At 70.7% G+C, this 10,852-nt stretch overlaps 1 protein-coding gene across 1 annotated transcript; it reads left to right on the top strand.

The window, feature by feature from the left end:
- Nucleotides 1-1,233: 1,233 nt before the first annotated feature.
- Nucleotides 1,234-3,957, top strand: NEUROD2 (neuronal differentiation 2). The gene is made up of 2 exons (XM_072028855.1): nt 1,234-1,445; nt 2,750-3,957. Exon 2 carries the CDS (start codon nt 2,755-2,757, stop codon nt 3,823-3,825), a length of 1,071 nt encoding a protein of 356 aa, XP_071884956.1. The 5' UTR covers nt 1,234-1,445; nt 2,750-2,754; the 3' UTR covers nt 3,826-3,957.
- Nucleotides 3,958-10,852: the final 6,895 nt, after the last annotated feature.

The following is a 10,852-nucleotide window of genomic DNA, read 5'->3' as shown; positions in this document are numbered from 1 at the left end:
TGTGCACGGTGCACGGTGCGTGGGGCACGGCCAGGACAGGGCTGTCCCCAGCCTGGAGAGGACACACGACCCCTGGGGACACGTCGGGGGGCAGCACCCCCAGGTCCTGCTGGGGACACCCACCCCTCAGCAGCACCGGGATGGGCTGGGGGCCGCTCTGCTGCCGTTTGGGGCCGGAGTGGGGTCGGTGCCAGCTCTCCCCGCACCAGGTTGCAAACCCGGGGGAAACGCAGCAGCCATTTTTGGCCGGCGCACGCGGCGGGGCCGGCACAACGGGGCCGGGTGCTGGCAGCTCCCAGGGGGGTCAGGAGGTGCTAGGGGGGGCTCCAAGGTGCTGCCGGAGGGTGCGTGGTGCTGCGGTGGGCGAGGAGGCACACGGCAGACAAAGGCCTCACGGGCGGCACCGCGGCACCATGGCACAGCTGGGCCTCGGCCGCCGGCACCGAGGGACCCGCGCGTGGCCACGGGGATCCCCGTGCACTGGGGAGGTCGTGCACGAGTGTGCAAGCGCCTGCGTGTGCGCGTGCACGGGGGTGTGCACACGTAGGAGGGTGCCAAGGGCTGGATGTGTTTTTTCCGCAGGGCCGTGCCGCTGGGTTTGCAGAGAAAGGCTGGCACCGGTGCGCAGCCCGGGGGGTGCCGGAGGGGGCCGGGGACACTGGCAGAGCCACCACGTGTGAGGACCCACGGCCCTGCAGCCCCCCCCCTGCCCTCCCCACGCCACGGGCAGCCCCTGCCCACCCTGGCACGGCCGAAATGGGCACCGGCACCGCCGCCACCTCCCGTGGGCCCTGCCTGGCTGCAGCCCCCAGCCCACGCCGTGCCCCCACGCCGCGACCAGCCCCGCTCGGCTGGCGGCTGCGGGTGGGGACGGAGCCGGGCGAGCCGCCGTGCCGTTTTGCGGCGAGCCGCAGATGCCAGCTCGTGGCGAGGGTCCCCGTGGCGTCCCCCCCCCCTCGCCCCAGCACCCCCGGCCACCCCCGGCACGTGCGGGCCGAGCGGGGTGCCCGTCTCCCCGCCGCCCTGCCCGCTCGCTCCATTGTTCAGCCCCAGCCCTGCTATCGCCTGCATCTCGCCCAGGTCCCATTTTGTGGCGTGTAGGCAGATCTGTAGATTTGGAAGGTTTTTTTTTTTTTCTTTTTTTTTTTTTTTTTTTTTTGAGTACAGAGTGACAGATGGCGAGTCCTCCTTCCCCAGAGAGACAAATCTCCCTGAATGCAAGCGCATGTCAATCATTAGCTCTCATGTGATAGCTCTCGCGCATGACGTGCCAACCATATGGCACTGGCAGCAGAGCTGGTACCCCCTTTGCTGGGTAGAGATGCCACTCTCGCCTCCTTTTGGATAGAGGACTGCAGGAGGCTGGAGCACCTCAAGGAGCCGCGTCCTGGTCCCAGAAGATGCTGGGAACAATGAAATAAGAATTCCTCCAGTCAGCGCCGAAGGTGAGTTATGTAAGAAGTGGAGGGCTGGGAGGGCAGCGGAGGAAACTTGAATGGAGAAAAGGCAACTTCCATGTTGATTTTGTTTCTCCGCCACGGCTCGCCCTTTTTTTCCCCCTTCTTTCGTTCTCCCCCATCCCTCGCTTCCCCCGGTCCCCGCCGGCCCCGCAGGTGGATTTTTCCCCTCGACCCCCCCGGGGAGGGGAAGGAGGGGGGGGGGGGGGCAGGGGCATTTCTTCCCCCCCCCCCCCCCTACCCCAGCATCTCCTCCCCCCCCCCACCGGCGGTGGCCGCGCCCGGGGGGCTCCCGGGGCTGCGCGGTCCCGGCGGGACGGAGCGGGCAGCGGCGGCCGCCCCGCATCAACGAAATCGGCGCGGAGCCGCCGCGCCGCCGCCCCCGGGGGCCCCTGCCCGCCGGAGCCGCCCCCCCGCTCCCCCGCGGCGCCCCCGGCCCCCGCCCCGGGCGGTGCCCCCCGCCCCGGCCCCGCCGCGCCTCCCGGCCCCGGGGGTGACCCCGCGGGCGCCGCCGCCCGCGCCCCCCGCGCCCCACACCTTGGAGAAGGGGGGCCCCGGGCACGGCCGCCCCCGCCGCCCCCCGCCGCGTCGCCGTTCGTTGCCGCCGCGGTTTGCGGGCCGCGCTCCGCCGGCGGCCCGGGGGGGGCTCCGGGGCGGCGGGGCTGGGTGGGGGGCCCGGCAGGAGCTGCCCCGGCCGTGGGGGGGGTGGGAGGCCGGGATCGGGCGGGGGTCGCGGGGGGGGGCACGGCCGCGGCCGGTGCTGCCCGGCCCCGGGACGGCGGTGGCGGAGCCGTGGCCGGAGCCGTTTCGGTGGCGGCGACGGGGAAAAGTTGGAGGCGTCGAGGAGCGGCCGCGGCACCGGGGCCGGCCCGCGGGAGGCACCGGGGTGGGGGGCACCGGGGAGGGGGCGCGGCGGCCGCCGGGGGAGCGGGGCGGTGGCGGGGGTGGGGGGGGGAAGGAACCGGGGAGGGGAAAGGGCGGAGTGTGGGGGGGGGACCCGGGGCGCGGCGCCCCGCCCCGAGGGTGCCCCGGTGCCCCCGGTGCCGGGCAGCCCGGGCGGGGGGCGGCGGGGGGCGGCCCCTCCGCGCATTCGTTTTCACCACCCCGGGGCCGCTCCAGGGGCCGGGGAACGACGGCTCCGCCCGCGTCCCCCCCCCCCAAACCCCCTTTAACCCCCCCACATCCCCCCAACTCCTTCCCCAGCGGAGGCCGGCGGCGAGCCCCGGCCGGTGGGGCGGGGGCGGCGGGGCCGGTTCGGCCGCGGTAACGGCGCTCTTTGCCCCCCGCTGCAGCCATCATGTTGACGCGACTTTTCAGCGAGCCCAGCCTCATCCCCGAAGTTCAGAAATTCTCCAGCTGGGCCGAGGAGTGCGAGGAGGATGCCCGCAGCGACAAGGAGGAGCGCAAGGGTAAGGGCTGCGCCCTCCCCGAGGAGCCGCCCGAGGGCTCGCTGGGGGAGAGCAAAGAGGAAGGGGAGCTAGGAGGGGACGAGGAGGAGGAGGAGGAGGAGGAGGAAGGCCTGGAGGAGGCCGAAGGAGACCGGCCCAAGAAGCGCGGCCCCAAAAAACGCAAGATGACCAAGGCGCGGTTGGAGCGCTCCAAGCTGCGGCGGCAGAAGGCGAACGCCCGGGAGCGGAACCGAATGCACGACCTGAACGCGGCCCTGGACAACCTGCGCAAGGTGGTGCCCTGCTACTCCAAAACCCAAAAGCTGTCCAAAATCGAGACCCTGCGCCTGGCCAAGAACTACATCTGGGCTCTCTCCGAAATCCTGCGCTCGGGCAAACGGCCCGACCTGGTGTCCTACGTGCAGACTCTGTGCAAGGGGCTCTCGCAGCCCACCACCAACCTGGTGGCCGGCTGCCTGCAGCTCAACTCCCGCAACTTCTTGACGGAGCAGGGCCAGGAGGGGGGCCGCTACCACGGCCCCAACGCCTCCTTCGCCGTGCACCCCTACCCCTACCCCTGCTCGCGGCTGGCCGCGGCGCAGTGCCCGCCGCCCGCGGGGCCCGGCTCGCACGGGCTGAGGACACACAGCTACTGCGCCTCCGCCTACGAGAGCCTCTACGGCAACGCGTCCCCCGATTACAACAGCTCGGAGTACGACGGCGGGCTCAGCCCCCCCCTGTGCATTAACGGCAACTTCTCCCTCAAGCAAGACTCTTCCCCCGACCACGAGAAAAGCTACCACTACTCTATGCACTACTCGGCGCTGCCCGGCTCCCGGCCCGCCGGCCACAACCTGGTCTTCGGTTCGGCGGGGATGCGCGGGGGGGTGCACTCCGAGAACATCTTCCCCTACGACATGCACCTCCCGCACGAGCGGGGCCCCATGTACGAGGAGCTCAACGCCTTCTTCCACAACTGACCCCCCCCCCCGCCGCCGCCCCCTCCCCGTGCCCGCCCTCCTCCTCCTCCTCCTCCTCCTCCTTCTTCCTTTCCACCCCCCCCACCCCCCCGCAGCCCCGGCCGGGGGGGCCGCGGTGGCCCCGCGGACCGGCCCCCGGGGGCTCCGCCGTGGGCTTTGGTGCAATATGGGGACCCGGCCCCGGCGGCGGGTCCCCGAGCCCCGTGGGGACAAAGTGCTTTTTTTTGGAGGATTTCTCCTTTTTTCTCTTTTTTTTTTTTTTTTAATTATTATTATTATTTATCCCGCGACGGGGGGGGGGGCGCCGAGCGCTGCCCAAACCCCCCCTCGGGCAGCGGCGGAGGCGCGCCCGCAGCCCGGCCCGGGGCGCTGGGTCGGGCCGCGTCGTTTGCTTTTTAATTCGTTTTTATTTCTCGCCTCCCCCCCCTCCCCCGCCCCGCCCCGTAACCGTTTTGGGCCGTTTCTCCCCTCCGCCGCCGTGAGCCCCCCCGAGCATTGGACACCCGCTGCCCCGGCCCGTGGGAGCGAGAGGAGAGCGCGCTGCGGCGCGGAGCGAAACTTTCCGAAGCAATAAAGAGGCGAAACGGAGACCCCAATATTTCTATCTATGCAAGCAGGCCCGGCCCGGCGGACGCTCAGAGATGCACTTTGCTTTGGGGGGGCCCGGCCCGGCCCCGCTCCCGGCCCCGGTGCCCGGAGCTCCTCTCGCAGCGCGTGTGTCAGGACGTTTTTTACCTGTTTTAAAAAAAAAAAAAAAAACTTGAAACGGAAAAAAAAAAAAAAAAAAAGGAAAAAAAAAAAAAGAAAAAATAAGAAAAAAAAATATAAAGAAAAAAAAAATACAGAGCCGCCCCGGTTTTCCCGAGCTGGCGGAGCCGGGGCCGGGCACGGCAGGGCAGCCCGCAGCTATGCAAGCGGGAGCGACCGGGGCTGGCGGGGCTCCGGCGGGGCTGGCGGCGCCCCGGCCCCCGCGGCTCCCGGTCCCGAACCGGCCCCTTCGTCTTCGCCCCGGTGTGATGCATTCCTTCGGTCGGGAGACGCCGGAAACCGGAGATAACGCAATTTTTGAACCTGCCCGCACCACCTTAGAGAAACCAGCATTTTTAGAGACCAGGGAGGAGGAGGAGGATTTCTGAGAAATGTTTTGAAAACGAAAACAAAACAAAACAAAACAAAAAAAAGTTTTGCAAAAAAAAATGAAAAAAAAAGAAAAAAGAAAAAAACAAAAAAGAAAAAACAAAAAAACAGTTGTAGCAAAGGGGACCCGCCTGTCCGACACCAGAAGTGCTTTCGTGTTTCTGTTCCGTTTCATTTCGATTAAATAAATATTTATGGCCAACGATATGCAAGAGCCCCCCCGCGCCGGGAGCCGCGCCCGCTCCGCGCCCCCCGCTCCCCGCCGCCGCGGACACTGCTTGGCGGCGGGGGCGGCGCGGGGGCTCCGGCCCGGGGTCCCGGCACCACCACTGCATGCATCGGCCCCCCCGGGCCCCCCCGGCCCGCTGGACGCTTGCAGCCCCGCGGCGGCGGCCCCCGCCAGGACTTCTCGGCCGTGACGAGCCGCGGCCGGTGCGATGCGAGGCGAACCTGTAATTACCGAGCGTCCTTCGACGGCGATTAATAAATATTCAATGTTGACTCCGCCGACTTCGCCGCTTTCCTTCCGACCCGCCCGCCCCGGGGCACGGAGAAGGGGATAACGGGGAGCGAGGTGGGGGGGGCGGCGGAACGACCCCCGCCCCGTGCCTGGCCCCGGGACCGGCCCCGGGACCGCTCCGCCGCTCCGCCGTGCCCGAGTGCGCGGCCCGCGGTGGGGAGGCGCTGATATAACGCGGCTCTGCCCCACGGGTGTCCCCCCCGGGACCGGGGAGGCGGTGTCCCCCCCCCGCCAATAAAGGCACCGGGAACCGGAGCCGCGGACCCCGCTCGGACCCGGCCCCGCGGCCACCGGTGAGCCGCGGCGGGCAGCCCGGGCGGTGGCACCGCTCCGCTCCCCCGGGGACGGCGGCTCTGAGCTGGCCTTGGTTCGCTGCCCGCGGCTGGCATCGGTCCGCGGTGCCGGTGGCCCCGGCGCGGTGCCCGGTGGCGGTGGCCAGGCCGGGTCCTTTGTGGCCGCCCCGGTGCCCGGTCGGCTCGAAGGCTCGGCACGGTGCCCGCTGCGCGGTGCCCGGTGCCTGGTGCCCGGTGCCCGGTGCTCGGTGCTCGGTGCCCGGTTCCCGGTACCCGGTACCCGGTGCCCGCTGCGCGGTGCCCGGTGCCTGGTGCCCGGTGCCCGGTGCCCGGTGCCCGATGCCCGGTTCCCGGTGCCCGGTGCCCGGTGCCCGGTGCCCGGTTCCCGGTGCTCGGTGCCCGGTAACCGGTACCCGGTGCCTGATGCCCGGTGCCCGGTTCCCGGTGCCCGGTGCCGGTGCGCGGCACGGAGCTGTCCGCCGCGGCGGTGCTGAGCGGGCGCCGTGCCCAGCCGCCTGCCTCGGCCAACCGCCGCCGGTCCCTTCACCGTCCCCGCCACCGGGGCTCATCCCCCGCCGGCCGCGACCCCGAGACGCGGAGCGGGCTCCCGGGCACACGGCGCCGCTCCCCCCGGCCCCGCCGGCTGCAGGCACCGGGCACCGGCACCGGGAGTGCGGGCACGGAGCCCTCGGGTTCCCTCGGGGAAGCCGCTTCAGGGAGAAAACTCGCGTGGGGGCAGCGTGCGCCGTGCCCCCGCGGCCCCACGGATTTGGGGGAAAATCCGGTGTTTTCGGGGCAGCGGGCACGGACGGCCCCGGCCGGGGTTGGAAGCGGCCCGACGGGAAGCGGCTCCGGCCCTGCCCCGACGAACCGGGCCCGGCCGGGGCAGCGGGGCCCCCCCGAGGTGCTCGTGGCCTCCCCGAGCCCCCCCAAAGCCCCGCCGACCCCGGCCCCGGCCCTCGCCGGTGCCCGCGGGGGAGCGGAGCCTCTTCCGACGGCCGCCGCCCGGCCCCGGGACGGGAACGGTTTCTCTGCGGGAAAAGCCCCGGGGCGGGGGGCTCGGAGCCGGGGGGGCTCCGGGCGGCCGGCGACTGCGGCGGGGCCGCCAAGGGGGCGAGGAGCCGGTGTTTGGGGCCGGTACCGGCACCGGGACCCGGAGATGCGGCGGCGAAAGGCGGGAGCCCACCGGAAAGGGGATGGGGGGGCAGGCGCCGGGACCCCCAGGGGGGCTGCGGGAGGAAGGGGGGGGACCGGCATCTGCTCGCCCCCGGGGCTCCCGGGAAGGGCCCGGTGTGCCCGGTCTGCACGGCGGGGCCGGGCTTTAACGCCTCCGTTTGGGGCCGCGTTTTCTTTTTAATTCCCGTGATTTTGGCTCCCCAGAGCCCGGGCGGCCCCGCCGAGGCGAGAAGCTGCGGGTGCTGCTCGGGCACGGAGCGGCCCCGCAATGCGGCCCCGCCGCCGGGCACGGCTCCGAGGGGAGCTCCGGTGCGCGGCCCCGGTGCGCGGCCGAGGTGCGAGGAACCGGTGCCCGGCCCCGGTTCCCCACCCCGGTGCCCGGCCTGCCCGCGCTCGGTGCTCCGCTCCCGTTCCCATCGGAGGGAGCCGGGAGTTGCCCCCACAGCCCCCGCTGGGATTTGGCACAATTTGGTGTGACCGCGGGCTCGGGGACATTTGGGGTCGGGCGGTACCGGGGGGGTACCGGGGGCCCGTGGCCACCGCGAGCATCCAACGGGCGCATTTCGGCCGGGCTCAGCCAGGCAGGACGAGACCGGGGGGGGGGGATTTCTGCCCCCCCCTTTCTCCCCCCAGCCCCTCGGCCCCCCCCGGATCGGGCGTTCCCGGCGCCCCCGGTGCCCTGAGCCCGGCCCGGCCCCGCGGAGCGCGGGGGACCGAGGAGGGGAGGGGGGGGGGCGCGGAGCGAGCGCCAGCTCCGGGTCGCCGCTGCCACCGGCGAGTGCCAGCCGGGGGGGGGGGAGGAGGAGTCATTGCTTCAGTTTAAATTTCATGGCATCTGTTCATTATTATACAGTGCGGATTTTTATATGGACAGCTAAATTAAAGACAGATTTCTGCCAAAATTGCAGATACCATAAAAAACGGATGCTGCCGGCTCTGGGAGCCCGCCGCGCTGCGGAGCCCGGCCCGACGCCACCACCGGGCCAGCCCGGCCGGGCCGAGACCCCCCCCCCCCCACCACCCCGGGGCCGGGAGGGGGCTGCGGGGGCCGTGGGGGCTGCGGGGGCTGCGGGGGCTGCGGGGGCTTCGTCTGCTCGGGAGCGGCCACCGGGGCTGGGGCTGCCCGGGGTGTGTGTGGGGGGGGTGTGGGGGGGTCGGGGCTGGCAGAGGGCCCCGGTGCACCGGGGGGGCTGCCGAGCCGCCCCCTCCCCCAGGCCGGCCTGCCAGGATTCATCGCAGAGGAGTTAAAACAAGGACATCTGTGCCTGGAATCGCTGCGAAGCTCCAAACCTGCCAACGCCTGCTGGCACGGCCCCGCCGAGCACAAATGCCTGGTACTCCGGAATGCTGCGCAGCCTGGCAGCCCCCCCCCCCACGGCACAGCCCGGCCCGGCTCGGCTCGGCCCGGAGCCTCTCCCCCCCCGTGGGGTGACCCCCGGAGAGCTCCCGGGGTCGCCCCCACTCGCGGTGGTGCCCGTGGGGAGCTCCCCGCGCCCCGTGGGGAATGGGCGAGGAGGGGACCCCCTGGGACTGGGCAGCAGCCGGGGGCGTGGGGGGGCGCCCCTCTGCGGAGCCCTCCCCAAGCCCAGGGGGGGCAGAGGGGGCACAGCCCCGGTGGGGGCAGTGGGGGGAGGCTGGAGCCAGCGGGCGCGGGGCCAGCCCTGGCCGGGAGCGGTGGGGAGCAGGTGGCGCCCACCTGAGCCCCCCCCCCCATGGCAGCAGGGCCCTCGCTGCGGGACCCCGCTGCACGGCGGGAGCCTCGCACAGCCAGGGGGACCCTTCCCTTCCCTTCCCTTCCCTTCCCTTCCCTTCCCTTCCCTTCCCTTCCCTTCCCTTCCCTTCCCTTCCCTTCCCTTCCCTTCCCTTCCCTTCCCTTCCCTTCCCTTCCCTTCCCTTCCCTTCCCTTCCCTTCCCTTCCCTTCCCTTCCCTTCCCTTCCCTTCCCTTCCCTTCCCTTCCCTTCCCTTCCCTTCCCTTCCCTTCCCTTCCCTTTTTCTGGGACCCCCATCCTGGGCTCCAGCCCCATCCCCTTGGCACCTCTGGATGCCCAGCTGCGTGTGCCACCCCGTCCCCATCCCCATTCCCCATCCCCATCCCCTCACCCCAGGGCCAGGCCTGCGCCCCCCCCCCCCAGGCTCGCTGCCCTCGCCCCCCCCTCCCCATGGCAGGTGGTGGCACCTCTCATATGGGAAATGTCCATTTTGTTGCTACTTAAAAGCTGATTTACGGCGGCTGCATCGCAGCCCTGCCTTGGCCTGCGTCCCTCCCATAATCTGCCCATTTCTCTTGGCAGCTCCGCCGCGGCCGGGCTCGCCCGAGGTCTGCGGCGGGTGGGCAGCAGCGCCCATGTCCCCCCTCCCACCTCCCCGCACCCTCTCGGCTCCGTCCCCTCTCCTCCTGCCGGCTCGGGCAGCCTGTTCCTCATGCTGGTGCTCACAGCTGGATCCCATCTGCTTTGATCGGATCCTGACAGCGAGGAGACAGCGGCTCCGCTTGATGCCTCCGCGCACCCGGCGCGGCGACGGAGGGGCCCCAACACCCCCAAACACCCACCTGGCCCACGGGGCTGGGGGGGGGGACACAGCAGCGGGGATGGCACACGGTGGGGCTCTGCGGCATCACGGCAAAGCCCTGACCCGCTCCCATCCTTGGGTTGGGCAGAGGGGACCTGGAAATAGGGCAGGACAGACGGACACGGGGCAGGACAGACGGACACGGTGCCCCCGGACAGACCCCGGTGGCTGTGGGGGGCACGGTGGCACCGCCAGGGCTGGGCCAAGGTCCTGCAGCCCCCGCGCCGCTGCCCCGCAGTGAGCAGCCTCCCGGCTGGCCTGGCCCTCCCGCACGCTCCTAATTAAATTTTACCCGACTATAAATCTTTTTGTTAAATGTAATTGAAAAACACACCTTTGGAATCATCAAATTAACCCGGCATCCTCTTTATTAGAGTAATTAAAGCCTTTCTCAAGTTAGCGCCGGGCGGATCGGCTGGATTGTGCCGTAATCCCGGCAAAGCAAACAAGTTCAGAGCAAAACTAATTACATTTAGAACAGCTGTGATAATAATCCTAATTCAACCCCATTTGGTGCCTAAAATCCGGAGATCCAGCAGCGAGGGCAGGAGGAGGGGTGCCCGCGGCCGAGCTCTGCCCTTGGGCTCCCTCCGGGCCCCAAGCCCCTGGCAGTGGGGGCTGTTTGGTGCCAGGACCTCAGCACCCATGGGTGCTCTGTGGGGTCACCACTCCAAGCCCAGCACAACCTCTTGTCCATGGGGCCGAGCAATGAGGCCGGGGCACCCATGGCAAGATCTACATCAGCTCCATCACCAGGTGTTTTGGGGATGCTTGGGGAGAGGATTCAGGCGTGGTGCAGGATGAAGCCCCCTCCCCACCTTGGCTCACCCCAAACCTCAACGAGCCCCCACGGCGGCACCTTTGGCGCACCCTCATCCTCACCCACAGCTCCCAAATCCCCTCTCCCCACCGCCCGCCCAACCCCGGAGCCCCCCGCGCCTGGCACCGCCGGGGAGGGCGGTGGTGGCGGTGGTGGTGGTGGCAGCCCCGGCGGTGGCACGGTGCCCGGTCCCCCCCCGGCCTCCCCGGGGACGCGGGATCGTGCGGCCGCAGCTGGCGCGCGCAGCCGTAATGGCCACGGCTGGGCTGGCACGGCGGCCCCGCGCCTGCGGGCACGCGGGCAGCAGCAGCTTGAGCTCGGTTTTGTCCTTGACGAGTCCCCGTGCGGCCGCCCCGGCACAAAGCCCCCGCCACCGAGACCCCCCCCCTGCCCCCCCAGGCTCATCACATCCATGGCACCGCGGCCTCGCCGGGCTGGGGTCCGGTTGGGGCACCCCAACCCAATGCCAAGGGAAGACCCCCGCCAGTGGGCATCGGCCTCGTGCCGTT

Source organism: Anas platyrhynchos, chromosome 28, assembly GCF_047663525.1.
Source record: "Anas platyrhynchos isolate ZD024472 breed Pekin duck chromosome 28, IASCAAS_PekinDuck_T2T, whole genome shotgun sequence".
Taxonomy (NCBI): Eukaryota; Metazoa; Chordata; class Aves; order Anseriformes; family Anatidae; genus Anas; species Anas platyrhynchos.
The sequence above is the reverse complement of the archived record's forward strand: the minus strand, read 5'-3'. Positions and strand labels throughout refer to the sequence as shown.

Coding starts and splice junctions, on each gene's coding strand:
- NEUROD2 (XM_072028855.1), top strand. CDS start 2,755: ATGTTGACGCGACTTTTCAGCGAGCCCAGCCTCATCCCCGAAGTTCAG.